This window comes from Martes martes, assembly GCF_963455335.1.
Source record: "Martes martes genome assembly, chromosome: 14".
In the NCBI taxonomy this organism is placed as follows: Eukaryota; Metazoa; Chordata; class Mammalia; order Carnivora; family Mustelidae; genus Martes; species Martes martes.
The window spans coordinates 81679117-81695369 of NC_137902.1; the positions used below are offsets into that span (position 1 = coordinate 81679117).

The window sequence follows — 16253 nt, forward strand, 5'->3', positions numbered from 1 at the left end:
GAGCCACCCAGGTGTCCTGTATCCACTTTTTAATTTAATCTTCCAGCCTGTTTCCTGGATTCCAGCTCCTGTTTCCTATGAAATAGGTACCATCACCAAAGATGAGAGTCCAACATGTAACAGTAGGCAAATCTTTAACAGCGCGGACAACTAACTAACCAAAAGTTGGCCCGAGGACCCCTGCAGAGTCACGCGTTACCCTCCCAGAGCCCTGGGAAGGGCTCAGAGTAGCAGGGAGACACCCAGCAGGCTCTGGCCAGAGGCCAGTCACCAAACTCTGCATGGCTAAACTGGCATGTACCAGCTCAATGTTAGCTCCGAGGTGAAACTTAGGGCAACGTCCTTTGGGAAGGTTTCAGCTGACTCTCTGCCTTTCCTTCGTCCTCCCTAGGGTGTCCCATTAGCATCTGGGGTCTTGCCTGTTGCTCCTGGCTTTGGTGGGCCATGCCGCTGCCGCTGCCACAGCCTGGGGCTCCAAGTGGCAGCGCACTGTATGGGGTCTTGACTGTTCCCTCCTGACTCTTAGCTGTTCCCTCCTGACTCTCAGAAGGAGAACAGGCAGCAGGGATTTTCATCTTTGTTGGCACCTACTCCCTTCAGCATCCCCAAGATCCGTACCCCAGGCCGCACAAGCTCAGGTTCATGTCTTTACCTAAGGCCGGCAATCGTTTCAGAAAGGAATGACAAGGAAGGTAAGAAACAGTTCAACCGCTCGCTCATCTGGACTTCTAGGGCAGGCGGGGTTCCCAGACAACTTTGTTTGGTCCATCCGGTACCCTTGCCCCCTCTCTCGGTGCCTTGGTGATGAGGGTGGGCCTTGCAGTTTGCACTGTCTGAATTTGCCCTTGTCGCTTATTAACAGTGTGGCCCTGGGCTAAAAGTCATGCCTCTCAGAGCCAATCAGAATAGCTTATTAGACCTATTGATTCTGGCATTGTGGGCCTGTACGGAAATATCTCTTCTTCATCCCTCCTCCTTCTCGGTCTTCCTCTCCTCCTCCTCCCCTTCCTCCTCCTTCTTCTTTGATGTAGGTATTTGGGGAGCAGGGAATGATGTGATGTTTGGGATTTACTTTAAAATATATTCCAGACCTCCCCCCTCCAAAAAAAAAAAAAAAAAATACAGGCACTGCGGGGGCAGTAGGAGGAGGAGGGCCTATGAAACAGACAGTTGGGGAAGCAGAGTGAAAAGTTCTAGAAAGGGCCGGGATCCTTGCGCTCTCCACACTTTGGTGTATGTTTGAAAATTTTCACAATAAACGTAAACAAAGACCAAATAATAAGGCTTTCATTCCCTATATCCAAACGACCACAACAGGGCATAGAATGCACTTTCATAGTTGCTTCCCTGGCAATTTATTCTGATTCTCCATGTAAGACTCCAGCTCTCATCCTACCTATCATAGTCTCTGGGTATTGACTGGGAACGTTTTCCTCAACAAGGCTTTGCCAGGCCCACTGCTAGGGAATGTATTGTTTCAGATTCTGTACTCACGTTTTTAAAAAAAAGCGGCCAGTTTCCCGTGTGGAGTGACTCGAATGCAAGACTCACTGTAAGCTGTTGTCCTGCTGTGACCCATCCCTTCGTAAGGACTGTTGATGCTATCTCGGGCAGAGCGCGGCACTGGGAGGGGCAGCCCAGGCCTGGTCTATTACAGCAAAGCTGCAGGGTGAAGGGTGCGGGGTGAGATCCGTGGTTTGAGCTGTCAGAGTCTCAAGGAGAAAAAAAAAAAAAAAAAAAAGAAATGAATCATCATCATTTGACCATGGCATTCCCACTAAAGGGGAGGACAGTGGGAGAAAGAGCAAGGGAAGAGGAAAGAAAAATCTCAAAACAAATGTGGGGTGGATGGCAGCAGGAGGAGGGAGTCTCGGAAACTGGGGGCCGGTGTGGCGATCGAACCAATGCTGGCCACAAACACACAATTTCGCCCATTCTAGCGTGGACTAGAAATAAACACGCTCGCACATCTCCTCGTCGGCTGTGTTTTGTCGGCCGGTAGCGAGGTGATCCTTTAAGAGCTCTGAGGACCCAAACTTGTGGCCACCCTGGAGCTGGGCCGAAGTGGAGCAGGGAGCTGCCCAGACCACCCGAGGCTGCCCGCTGACCGCCTTCCTCCCTACAGATCGCCGGAACCAAGCTCAGCGGAGGAGAAGCCACGCTCGCCGGTGGGCGCCGCGGTAAGGGCGGAAGCCAGGCTCCCACAGAGGCCTCCGCGCCCAGGCGGCGGCAGCGGCGGCGCACGGCGACCGGAGGACTGACACGGGGACGCGCCCCACTCTGGACGACCGGCCACAGAAGTAAAGGGCCAGCATCCCGCCACGGCTATGCTTCCCGCGGAACAATCTCGGGAGAAGATCCTGGAAGAGCCTCGCAGGCCGATTTTCCGAGGGAAACGGTGGGGTGGGGGAGGGAGCGCCCCTGACCCTCCCCGCCCTCCGCTCCCCGGCTCACCCCGCGTCGCCAGCGGCGGGGCTGCCCCGCAGACACGTTCGCGAGGCTGTAGTGCCGCCCTCCGCCGCACGGGGGCAGCACCACCTGCTGGCTCAGCGGCGGCGGTCCGCGCGCCTCTCTTGGCGGCGGCAGGCGGAGGCGGGCCCGCGGCGTCCTCGTTCATTGGCCGCGGCACGGGCGCTGCCATGTTGGCGGAAGCGGTGCCTTCTGTGCGGTGGAAATTGGCCGTGGCTGCGCCCGCAGCGCCCGGGAGCGCAGCCTCCTACCTTTCCTCCTCGCTCGAGTGTCGGCGCTGAGAGGCGGCGGCCGGCGGGATGGAGAGAAGTAGGATGAACCTGCCCAAGGGGCCGGACACGCTCTGCTTCGACAAGGATGAGTTCATGAAGGTGCGCGCCGGGGCTCGGCTCCCCGGAGCCGGGCCGTGGGTGGCCTGCCCTCCTTTGCCCTCCGGGGCGTCTCCTCGGGCTTCTCCTGCGGGCTTCTCCTGCGGGCTTCTTGGGCCGTGCCCGCCCCGGACGGGTCCTCGGCGGGGACCTCGCTGCACTTCGCAGTGAGTCTCTTGGCCTCGGGTTTGGTAGGTGCAGCCTGGAGAAAGCACTTCTGTGAAATCGTGCACATGGAATGAAAAGGCCTGAAAGTTCAGGGCAAGTGGTTTTGAGCTAAACGTAAAAGCCCCTGTTAGGACCCGACTCTGTTACCGTGCGGCACAGTCAGACCGCCGCTGCCCCGGCCTGACAGAAGCCTCCCAGTGCCTTGCGCCTAGAAGCTCAGCGACTGTGCGTTGAACACATCTCTGAACGCACGTACTCACCTGGAATCGGGTCAAAAAGGCGCTTAACCTAAAGTTTTTGCCTGAGTTTCTTCTAAAGCTCCTGGAATGAGAAATCTGAAAGACTGTACTATCCTTACTGATTCTGTTCCGGTACTACAAAGCATACCAAGCTTCTTCTTTTCTAAAGTTGCCCTACTTCTCTTGGTGAGGTCAACTTGAAGCTGGCCTGCAGATAACTGTAGGACATAAACTTACAGAATAGAAAATTAAACTGAAAAGATTTTACTGACAATAAAGGTTCATCAGGCATAGCCTTGAAAATGTCCCAAGGTTTGAATCAGAGCCAGGAGGAGCGTTATCTGTTTTGTGTATCCCTCTGGGTCTGTACTTAAACTATCAAAAAGTACATGTTTAATTTCTAAGGATTGGGATTTAGTAGCTGGTTTCAGTGTTAAAAAGCTTTGGCTCTGTAGGTACCCAAAATTTTGAAAGAGTTTAAATTTCTTGTTTTTTGATGACTTCAAGTCATAATATGTTTTTTTCTTTTTTGGATTAACTAGCTAGTTCCTTTTTGATATTTGCATTCAGATCACTTCTCCCAAACTCTGGCTTTAAAAGTGTTTATATTTGGATCCTCTGCAGTGTGGCCGTATCATTTTTAATATGTAGGGGTGTCTAGACGAAGGTATATTGTACTCTTGTTCTTGTACGGTGATGTTAAACCACTGTAATAAAAGGTGTAAATCGAATGGAATGTCTGAAGGAGAGCACAGAGTGAATTCTCTGATCCAGAAACCTTTTGTTAACGAAGGACACATGATGAGGAGAGAGGTCATTGGAAGAAGAAAAGGCACACACAGAGACTTAAAGAATCTCAAAGCACGGAAGTCTCTTTAGCTTGTCCGTCTTTGGACTTCTTCAGGCTTCCTTTGGGCCTAACACTACCATTTTCTCAGACTTACTAGCCCCACCATCTTTCTCACTCTGAGCTGACAGAATGCCTTTGGTCAAAGCAGCTTCAGAAAATAGAAATCTCAAAATAGCAGTTCTAAAGTAGGACTTAGAGGTAGGGAGAGAGCAAACTGGGAAGGTGGCTAGAATGCCAGCAATTCCGTGTTCTTTCAAGGCTCTGAAACTTCTGAATATGATGTACAATTTGTAGTGTTAATGAACGTGACCCCTTCATACACAGAAGGAAAATGCATGGAACAGCTGTTCTGTGTGCAGTGGTATTTATCTTCTAGGTGGGACCTGGAGATAAAGGCTATTTGCAATTGTGTTTCCGTCAGAGAGACGTTTTGTAAGTTACAGGTCGGTGGCAGAAATGAGTGGAGAGCTTGCTGTCGGGGTTATATTTCCACATAGGTGTCTTGTTCGGCACATTTTGGAGTGAGACTGGGATGGTAGAAAGGGAGGTGGGGTGGGGCTGCAGGTTGCACCTTGGACATTGCATACATTGAGGGGTCCGCGTTGATGTCTTCATGGTAGAGCTGCAGTCGGGTTTACAGCAGGAAGTTGCATGGTGGCAGGAGACTACTTAAAAAGTCATGTTTATGAGCTCTAATGAGAAATAGGAGGGGAAAGGTATGCAACAGAGGTAGGTGATCAAAATGCAGGAATGGCACATGGGGAAGGGTCACCTGGGGCAGAGGCGGTGGCAACATCATACTTTGTCGGCTTGGAAATACGAAAATCCTTAGGGTAGACAGCCAACTAATAGATGAGCGGGACATAAGGTATTGGTAGTAGGGGGGGAGAGTGGCATAACAGATAACTTAGACCCATTTACCTGGGTGTGCTGTTGACATCACACGTAGCATTCCTCTTCCATCTCATCATATGACTTCGTCTCCAGTCGTACAGAAAAGTTAGCAGCCATCCCACGGGACCTCCTCCGTCCTGCCCATCACGATCCCATTCTTGTATTTGTCCCCTTCTCCTCCTTGCCTGTATGGGGAGGGGCTCTCCTTCCTCCTCGGGTTCAGTCTCCACTCTGGCTTGGAGTCCATGCCCTCCCGCCCTTCCAGGAGCCTGCGAGGATCCTCTCCCCTGCACTCGTTCCCATCACGCGCTCCTGTTTGATCCTCTCCCACTTGACGGTCCCACCTCTAGGTATTGCCCTGTCACTGTTGCGCATCGCAGCCGGTGCTCAGGGGTTGACTTGACTTTCTCACCTTCCACCCTTCAGGCCCTGTCGTTCCACTAGGGAGTTCTTTCCAAAGCTAACTAGGTGTAAGTCAGTGCACCTGACCTTTCTCTGTCTCCTTACTCGACGTCTCAGTAGACCAAATGCTCTGCATTGCTTCCTGTTTTTCTTCTACCTCTCTGATGTGTCTCCTGTGCAAAGTCATGCTCCTGGTGGCCACTGAGTGCTGGTTATGGGCTCAGCCCCGTGTTCCCTCCTTTCCCTGGATGACCCTTCGTGCAGCTTCATGACCACCTCTGGGCAGGTAAGGCAGATTCCTGTCTCTGGCCCAGATGTGTCCTGAGCACCAGTCCTGTATATCAGACTTGCTGACCTTGCTTCTTGGATGTGTCTGTGGCCGCTCAGACTCACCAGGTTCAAGACGGAATTCGTGAGCACCTCCTCCGCTGAAAACCAGCTTTCTTGTTCTGTTGCCTCTCTCAGTAAACACTTGACCATCCATCTGGCTGGGAGTTGGGAAACCAGAAGTCAACTCCTCTCTGTCACCCTTCCAAAATCTAGTCTGTTACACCAAGTCCTGTGGATCCGCTTCCTAATCTTTTGACTCCGCCTGCTTCTCGCCATCTCTTCTCGTGCCTTTGCAGTGCTCCCTCGCCATCGCGCCCGTAGAAGCTTCTCACCCGATCTCCTTGCACCTTCCTTGTCTTTTTCTGGCCCTGGTCTACACTGCAGGCAGGCCACTCTTGTCAGAATGCGTATGTGATCTTGTATGTACCAGGTGACTGGTCAGTCCACTGGCTCTTGAAAAAAACATTTTCCAACACATCTGAACGTATTTCAGAGAGACTCAGTCCCCGTGGGGTAGTTTTCCTTGGTAGACAGTTCGTTTCTGCGCTGAGCCAGTCTGCCTCCTTCGAACTTCTCTGCGTCAGTTCCTCTCCGGAATCTGCGGCTTCGTTGGCACCCCGGGTAGGCACATGATGACCTTCTCCATGAGACGTGAAGGCGGGAACCCTCCGGACGGTGACTGTAAGCAGGTACTGTAGGTGAAAGTACCGCGGGAAGTAAGTCCTTGAGGCTCCTCCCTGTTCTAATCGGGTGAACTGGGAATTTTGACACAGGAAGTGGGTCCTGCGTGTCCTTGTCCGCAGGGAGCATGCATTCTGATGGGCAAAATGGAAAAGGGGAAGAATGAGCAGCTGCTCAGATCGCTTTGTACAGTGCTGGCTGATTAGCTGGGACCTGCAGATGTGGATCCCGTCTTCAGCTCTGCTCTCCGCTCGCTTGTGTCTGACTTGGGGCAAATCACTCGCCCCTGGGCTTCTGTTTACTTGTTAGTATAATGAGGTGGTGCTTATCTAAGTGATCTTTGCGGGCTCGTCTCAAAAGACTAGTCCATTTTTCTGGCTTGCAGATAAGGAAACTGAGGCCTGCGGTGTGATGACTTCCTCTAAAGCCACACAGCTCGTTGGAGCCAATCACAGGCCGGATCTCCTGACCCACACACATCAGTCCTTGGAAATCCTACTGTAACATGTTCCTTTCCAGAGGCCACAGGTGGGAACGGGGGGAGGGGGACAATCAGAACATTAAGAATAGCACAAAAGATGGCACAATGTCCGCATGCCTTGGTGCCTGCATTTCACCAATAGGGCCACCTCTTACCTTAGAAGAAATTCCCACGGGGCTGGTGATCTGGATGCCTGGCCTGGAGCTTAGCTACGGGTAAATGGGACCAGAGGGAAGTGATGGTTGTTTGAGGTGGACTTTGTTGATGGAGGCTGGAGATAGCAGCTGACAGAGGAGGAAGAGGGAAGAGTGACAGTCAGCCGCAGGCCAGCAGGTCAGCCGCTGTTGCCCAGGGTCCCCCACCCTCAGGAGCCATCTTCGTGTCACAGGAGCTGAGTGCTTACCCTGTGGGTTCTTAGTTTGATGCCACGTCTTGATGACAAGATTCCGTTCTCTTCCGCGTCAGTTTGAGAGACATCGTAATAAAATTCTAATTAGCCAAATGTGGAATGTAAGGCTACATCTCATTTTATAGAGAAGGTTTCTTATGTGAACTACTTTCCTTGATGATAGAGGAAATGTAACATCAGACAAAGTTTATCTGATTGGCATTTGGTAAGAAGGGGTCCCGGCAAAAAAGAAGTGTTTTTTTTGTTTTTGATCTTTTCTTTTCTTTCCTTTTCTTATGTTTTTGTTTTTGTTTTTGTTTTTTTTTGTGAGCGGTCATCTGATTTATAAAAAGATGCAACAAAATGTAAAGTGGTACAAAACATCAGTTTCAAAACATCAAAAAGTGAGTGTCTTTAACTGTAGCTCAGAACAGAGGAAATGGGTGAGTGGAATAATTCGTGCCACGGCACATTGCTTGTATGAACTGGCAACAGGGAAAGTTGGCAAAGGAGGGCAGAGCAACTTAAGAAAAAGAAGCGAGGGGCTCCATCATCATCTGGCATTCGCTCAGTGTTGTCCCTATGGTTAGAAATGTCCATGATGGGAACTCCAGGAATCTTCTGGGTCTGGGTCAGCTGGTGCCACAGTGTAACTGTACTGAGTATTACTGTACGGAGCAGTCATCTGCGTACATGTGTGTACGTGGTAATCGTTTGAATCTTGGCTCTTTGGCAATCCTTAGAGCCACTTGATACTTTTACCCCAGTTTCTCAGTTTCAGCCATGACACAGTCAGTTATACAACTGATACACTTGGCACACAGCCCATCCATCATTGACTGTACCAGGTCAAGTTTGGCTTTAATAGAAAACTTGATAAAGTCGGTACCAACCAAGAACTGGTAAGGCGGCCCAGCTGTGTGTTTATACTGGAAAAAGCAGGAGGGATGTTGGGGGACTTCTCTTTCCTTGAGTGCACTGGGATCTTTCTTTTCTTTCTTTTTAGGTTTTATCCTGTCCTTTCTTTAAGCCTTTGATCCTGGAGCTAAGCATTCGTTTCACGGTCACATACTTTCTTGCTTTCTCTTGCTTCCCCATGTTCACACCATGCTCATTTCTCCTTGCTTTTGATTTTCTAATTCACTCTTCTTAGTATCATAAAACTTATTTAAATAAAATGTTGGCCTACTGAGTTATTGATTATTAGTAAGTTCTTTGTTCAAAATTTGAGAGCAAGAAATATTATGTAAATATATCTTTTTGTTATTTAACTAGTCTTACAACATTTAGCATCAAATTTCTTTAAACATTTAAACAAATTAATCACAAACTGGGGCTTGGGCTTTTTCTTTTTTTTTTTTTTTTTTTTAAGTAATCTCTATATCCAACATGGGACTTGAACTCACAACCCTGAGATCAAGACCTGCACGCTCCAGTGACTGAACCAGCCAGGTGCCCTTTGGGCTTTTTGTTTTAAAGTTCCTCAGGTGAGGGGGTGCCTTAGTGGCTCAGAGGGTTAAGCCTCTGCCTTTAGCTCAGGTCATAGTCTCAGGGTCCTGGGATCGAGCCCCGCATCATACTCTCTGCTGAGCAGGGAGCCTCCTCCCGCCCCCGTCTCTGCCTGCCTCTCTGCCTACTTATGATCTCTCTCTCTGTGTCAAATAAATAAATAAAATCTTAAAAAAAAAAAAAAGTTCTTTAAGTGATTCTAATGTGTGACCAGTGTTGAGAACTCTAGAACTAGATAATTCCTTTAAATAGCTCAAGAAATTAAGTTCGAAAAGCAAACTAAAAGCCTACATAGATTATGATTGGTGTTAAATTGAGGGGAAAAAAGAGATAAAGAGAAGAAATCAGCTGGAACAGAGTGTAATTAGGTACTCAAATATTTGTTAGATGGATGAATAAATTTACAGAATGTAGGTTTTTTTTGTCTCTTCATAAATATGTCAAACAGGTATATAAATTCAACAAAGGAGTTAGATATAAAATTGATTAAAATGTTAGAACAGGGGACACCTGGGTGGCTCAGTGGGTTAAAGCCTCTGCCTTGGGCTCAGGTCATGATCTCAGGGTCCTGGGATTGAGCCCCGCATCAGGCTCTCTGCTCAGCAGGAAGCCTGCTTCCCTTCCTCTCTCTCTGCCTGCCTCTCTGCCTGCTTGTGATCTCGGTCTGTCAAATAAATAAATAAAATCTTTAAAAAAAAAAAAAAAGAACAGAAGTGCCTTAGAATTTCAGTGTTACTATTTCATGATGCTTTTAAGATGATCTCTCTGTAGATGGTGGGAAGATCTTGTTAGCATATGTTTTTAATTTCTCAAGCTTGAATAATTTAAGTCACCAAATAAAAGATTTAGAATGAGTTTTGGGAGACACAAGTCCTAGATTATGTCCCCTCCTAGCTGGGTCAGAGATTTGAGAGCAGCGGCTGGAGGGAAGAGCTCCAAGGACATTTTTGCACACATGCTGATCCCTTGGGCCGGAACACTCGTCCCACACTTCCCGTGGCTAGCTCCGTTGTGTCATTTGGATCTCAACTCATTGTTCTGTAAGTGTATTTCCTGGTTCATCCAAGTTAAAGTACATCCCATTTGTCACTCAGACCTTTACGGTGTCCTGTTTTCTTTTTAGCTTTGATCACTATTCATTAATCACTATTTGATCACTATTCATTAATATCATGTTTGTTTACATGTTTATTTTCTCATTTGTGCATTAGAATATATGCTCCTTAAAAGCAGAGACCTTGTCTTTCCTTTTCATGACTGTGTCCCCAGGTCTTAGAGCAGAGCTGGAGTTGCATGGTAAATATTTAAGGAATATTTACGGGATAGACAGGGACATTTATTCGTCTCTGTTGTCCCTTGTTTTCAAGAATGGTTGGAAACACACACATACATGATACATGAGCTCACACTAACTTTCTATGTCTTTCAACCCCTATTTAGTGTGCAGATTAGTGCTTAACTGTTTTGTGTTTTTGTCTCGATGAAATGGGACGTGTTTCAGGGCAGAGATCATAAATTTCATGTGTCCTCTTAGTACTTCTCATAATTACAGAGTGATGGTTCCGGGGGATTCTGCTTCTGTCGTGGAGGTAGTATGTAGTTATCTTATAAGTCCATGTATCTGGGAAGGAGTGTTTTACTTTTTGGCGGCTTAGAGAACTTCGATCTTTCCAAAATTCTATGTAATTTTTATAGTGTTAAAGCTATTAATATTTGGATTTGGGGTTTTAAATGATTAATTCCCAGGTTACTTTGAATTAGTCTTTGTTTGCCATCCCTGATTGCAGCTAGTTAGTAAAGTAGCTAAACTTTTAAACTCTACTTGGTTTTAATTTTGAGTGATGTCACTGCTTCTCTAATGGTTAATGGTTCTTAAATTGCCTGCAACTTGTCTGGTTTGCTCATTTCTTTTCCTGTATTCTAACACCTCTTGTTATCTCACAACTTCTGGCCTTTTGGGGGATTTGTACTTTACCTGGGTTCAGATAGGAAATACCCCTGAGTACAAAGAGAAGCTATTTTTCTTCTAATATCATTATCTCCTATTATTAATGTCTTGCATTGTTGTGGTACATATGTTACAACTGATGAACCAGCATTGATACAGTATTAACTGAAGTCCAAGTTTACATTAGGGTTCACTCTTCTTTCTATAGTTCTGTGGGTTTTGACAAATGTATAATGTTATTTACCTACTATTGGTATCTTACAGCCTAGTTTCATTGCCTTGAAAACCCCTGTATCTCACCTATTTGTTTCTTCTCCTCTGGCTGCACCCTCCTCCCTCACCCCTGCAGCCCCGGATCTTTTTACTGTTCTAGAGTTTTACCTTTTCAGAGGCACCTGGCTAGCTCGGTCACTAGGGCATCTGACTCTTGATCTTGGGGTTGTGAGTTCCAGCCCCCGCATTGGGTGTAGAGATGACCTAAAATTAAAAATAAATAAAATAAATAAATAAAATAAATAATAAAATAAATAAAAATAAATAAATAAAATAAATAAATAAAAAATAAAAATGCTGGTTAATTTTTACCTTTTCCAGAATGCCATAGAGTTGGAATCATATAGTATTTAGCCTTTCAGACTGGTCTTTCACTTAGCAATACGCATTTAAGGTTCTTCCAAGTCTTGTGGCTTAATAATTCATCTTTTTAATTGCCGAATAATCCATTGTGTGGATGTGGCACAGTGTACCTGTTCACCTACTGAAGGAAATGTGGATTGCTTCCAAGTTTTGGCACTTCAGAGAATAAAGCTGCTATAAACATCCGTGTGCAGGTTTTTGTGTGGACACTAGTTTTAAGATCTTTTGGGTAAATACGAAGGAGCACAATTACTGATCTTATGGTGAGAGTGTGTTTAGTTCTGTGAGAAACTGCCAAGCTGTCTTACACAATGTCTCCCATTTTGCATTCTGACCAAACAGTGAATGAGAGTTCTGTTGCCCCACATCCTTGCTAGCATTTGGTATTACTAGTGTTTTGGATTTTTTATATTCTACGTGATATGTAATAGTACCTTGTTTAAATTTGCATTTTCCTAATGACATACAAAGTTGAGCATCTTTTCAGATCTTTTTTTTTTTTTAAGATTCTGTTTATTTATTAACAGCACAAGCACACACACAGGTAGCAGCAGGCAGTGGGAGAGGGAAAAGCAGGCTCCTTGCTGAGCAGGGAGCCCAGTGTGGGGTTCAATCCCAGGACCTGAGCCAAAAGGCAGATGCTTAACCGACTGGGCCTCCCAGGCACGCCTCTTTTCTCATTTTTAAATTAGGTTTGATTTCATATATTTTTGGTTTTAAGTCCTTTACCGAGGATGTGTTTTGCAGGTACTTTCTCTGCTCTGTGACTGGTCTTTTCATTCTCTTAAGAGTGTCTTTTACAGAGAAGTTTAATTTTAACAATTGCCTCTCATCAGTTTTTTCTTTCGTAGATCATGCTTTTGGTTTTGTATCTGAAAATTCATTGCCAAGTCCAAGGATCCCTTCATTTTATGTTATCTTTAAGAAGTTTTGCATTTTACATTTAGGTTTTGGATCCATTCGAAGTTAATTTTTTGTGAAAGGTGTGAAAAATTTGTTTTTATTCTTTTTGTTCTTTTTTTTCATGTCGATGTCCCATTGTTCAGTTGCATTTGTTGAAGACTGTCCTTTCCATTGAATTGCCTTTGCCTGTGTGTGTGGATGTTTTTCTGGGCTCTCCATTCTGTTCCATTGATTTGTCTGTCTCTTTTGCCAAGCACCTTCTATCTTAGTCACTATAGCTTGTTTTTTTTTTAAGATTTTATTTATTTATTTGACAGATAGAGATCACAAGTAGGCAGAAAAGCAGGCAGAGAGAGAGGAGGAAGCAGGCTCCCCGCTGAGCTGAGAGCCCGACGTGGGGCTCAATCCCAGGACTCTGGGATCATGACCCGAGCCGAAGGCAGAGGCTTTAACCCACTGAGCCACCCAGGTGCCCCAATCACTATAGCTTTAATAGTAAGTCTTGAGATTGGGTGGTGGCAATCCTCAATTTCCTCCCCCCCTTTAATATTTTGTTGACTGCTCTGGGACTCTTGATTTTCCAGTTTTCCATCCAAATTTTAGAATCAACATGTTGATACCCACAAAATAACTTCCTGGCATTTTGATTGGGATTGCATTGAGTCTGTAGATCAGTTTGGGAAGAACTGACCTCTTAACAGTATTGAGTGTTCTTACCCAAGATTATGGACTTTCTTTCCACTTCACATCTTACCTTGCTTGCTATCTTTCATCAGAACTTTATACTTTTTCTCACGTAGATCTTGTGCATATTTTGTTAGATTTGCACCTAAGTATTTAAATTTTTTTTGTCTGCTAATGTAAATGGTCTTGTGTTTTTAACTTCAATTTCCGTTTGTACATTGCTGATATATACGAAAGCAATTGACTTTTTAAAAATTTTTATTTAAATTCAATTTTGTTAATATATAGTGTACTTACAGTTTCATGTTTAGAATTTCATGCTTCACTGGTTGCATACAACACCCAGAGCTCATCCCAACAACTGCCCTCCTTAATACCCCTCACCTAGTTACCCCAACCGTCCCCTCTCCTCCAGTAACCCTCAGTTTGTTTCCAGTAGTTAAGAGTCTCTTGTGATTTGCCTCCCTGTCTGTTTCTAGTTTTCCTTCCCTTCCCCTATATTCATCTGTTGTTTCTTAATTTCCACGTGTGACTGAAACCATATGGTGTTTGTCTTTCTTCCTCTAGTTCCATCCATGTCCTTGCAAATGGCAAGAATTCATTCTTTTTGATGGCTGAGTAATATTCGTGTGTGTGTGTGTGTGTGTGTGTGTGTGTGTGTACACCACATCTTCTTTATCCATTCATCTGCTGTTGGACATCTGGGCTCTTTCTGTAGTTTGACTATTGTGGACATTGCTGCTATAAACATTGGGGCGCTTGTGCCCCTTCAAATCACTGTGTTTGTGTACTTTAGATAAACACCTAGTAGTGCAATTGCTAGGGGATTGGGTTGTTCTATTTTTAGCTTTTTGAGGAGCCTCCTTACTGTCTCCCAGAGTGGCTACACCAACTTGTATTCCCACCAACAGTGTAGGAGGGTTCCCCTTTCTCCGCATCCTCACCAACATGTGTCGTTTCCTGACTTGTTAATTTTAGCCATTCTGACTGGTGTGAGGTGGTATCTCACTGTGGTTGTGATTTGTATTTCCCTGTTGCCGAGTGATGTGGAGCACTTTTTCATGTGTCTGTTGGCCATTTGGATGTCTTCTTTGGTGTGTTCATGTCTTCTGTCCATTTCTTGATTGGATCTTTTTGTTTTTTTTGGATGTTGAGTTTGATAAATTCTTTATAAATTTTGAATACTGGCCCTTTATCTGATACATCATTGGAAAGCAATTGAGTTTTGTATATTAACTGTGTATCGTGCAGTCTTGCTATAATCACTTGACTAGTTTCAGGAGGGTGTGGGTGTGGGTGTGGGGTGTGAAGTCTTTGTATTTTCTGTAGACAGTCATATCATCTGTGAACAAAGTTTTATTCTTTCCCAGGTTGTACACCTTTTATTTCCTTTTCTTACCTTATTTCATTAGTTTGGCCTTCCAGTATAGTGTTGAATAGTAGTAGTAAGAGGGACATCCTTGCCTTGATTCCCTGTCTTCTATTTTCTCAGTATTAATATCATGGTAGCTGTGGATTTTTGGAGACATTCTTTATCAAGTTATGGAAGTCCTCCTATTCCTAGTTTGCTGAGGGTTAATAGTGAAGAGGTGTGGATTTTGTTAAATGTTTTTTCCTCCCTTCGTTGATATGATCACGTGATTTTTTCTGTTGATGTGACAGATCACATTGATTTTCTAATGTTGAACCAGACTTGCATACCTGGAATAAATCCTACATGATCCTGGTGTCTAATTTTTTAATATACTGTTTGCTTTTATTTGCTAATTTTTGTTGAAGATTTTTGTGTCTGTGTTCATGAGAGATACTAGTTTGTAGTTTCTTTTCTTGCAGTATTGGTTTTGGTGTTAGGGTAATGATGATCTCCTAGAATGATTTAGGAAGTATTCCTTCTAGTTTTACTTTCTGGAAGAGATTATAGAGAATTGTGTAGTATTCTTCCATAAGTGTTTGGTTGAATTTACAGTGATTGGGATTGTTAGCAGTTAGCCCTCCCTTCTTTCATCTGGTATTAGTAATTTATGTCTTCCACCTTTTTTTCTTTGTTTGCCTGGCTAAGGGTTTATCTGTTTTATTGATGTTTTCAAAGAAACAGACTTGGGGTTTATTGATTTAAAAAAAAAATTCCTGGTTTTAATTACATTGATTTCTGCTCTAATTTTTATATTTTTTCTACTTCCTTTAGTTTTGTTTTTTTTTTTTAAGATTTTATTTGACACAGAGAGAGTCAGTGAGAGAGGGAATACAAGCAGGAGGAGTGGGAGAGGAAGAAGCAGCCTCCCTGAGCAGGAAGCCTGATGCAGGGCTCTGTCCCAGGACCCTGGGACCGTGTCCTGAGCCAAAGGCAGATGCTTAACCAACTGAACCACCCAGGCGCCCCTCCTTACTTTAGATTTGATTTTTGTTGTTGTTGCCTAAAATGGAAGCTTAGATTATTGACTTTAATCTTTTTTTTCTAATATTTGCATTCAATACCGTATTTTCCCTTTAAGCAGCATCCCACACGTTTTGCTACATTGTATTTTGTGGAGACTTGTCTCCTGTTATTTAGAAGTGTGTCATTTAATCTCCATGTATTTTGGACTTCTTCAGCTATCCTTCTGTTACTGATTTTTAATTCCATTGTGGTCTGAGAACATACTTGGTATAATTTTTATTTTTAAAAATTTGTTGTGTGTTGTGGCCCAGAATTATTCTGTCTTGATGAGTGTTCCCTATGAGCTTAAGAAGAATGTGTGTTGCACTATTACTGGGCGAAGTTGTCTGTGGACGTCTGTTGTACGTTAGTTGATGGTGGTGTTGAGTGCGCCATGTCTGGACTGAATATCCGCATCTGTCAGATCCTTGTTGCCCTGCTGCTGGATCGGCCCATCACTGATGGAGAAGTGTTGAAGTCACCAGCTGTGATAATGGAATTGTTTATTTCTCCCTGCAGTTCTGTTAGGTTGTGTCTCACCTGTGTTGATCAGGCACATGTACGTTAAGGATAATTGTGTCTTCTTGGTCAGTTGATTTCTTTATCATTATGTAATGCTGCTCTTTATGCTTGATCATTTTCCTTGCTCTGAAATCTGCTTTGTCTGAAATTCATGTAGCTACTCCAGTGTTCCCGTGATTAGTGTTACTTTAGATTTTTGTTAATGTATCTGAGCATTTAACTTGTTGATATTTAAGTTGTTTCATTTTTCATCAAAATATAATTCACAAAGCATAATAGTTGCCATTTTAAAGTATACTCTTCTCTGGTTTTTAGTATATTTACCGTGTCTGTGGTACATACGTCACTACTGTCTAATTCCAGAA

The 16253-nt window shown here is 44.6% G+C and overlaps 1 protein-coding gene and 1 pseudogene across 2 annotated transcripts in view; one reads left to right on the forward strand and one right to left on the reverse strand.

Annotated features, from left to right (window-relative positions):
• Positions 1-2624: 2624 nt before the first annotated feature.
• The window catches only part of COG2 (component of oligomeric golgi complex 2), a 53351-nt gene continuing 39722 nt past the window's right edge, over positions 2625-16253 (forward strand). The window contains exon 1 of the mRNA XM_080822451.1: positions 2625-2840. Coding sequence (XP_080678577.1) covers positions 2769-2840 — 72 coding nt within the window. The 5' untranslated portion in view covers positions 2625-2768. The remainder of the gene's footprint in view (positions 2841-16253) is intronic.
• Positions 7685-8368, reverse strand: LOC308355460 (rRNA-processing protein FCF1 homolog; annotated as a pseudogene). Its single transcript has one exon. The product of its transcript is annotated as an rRNA-processing protein FCF1 homolog (transcript).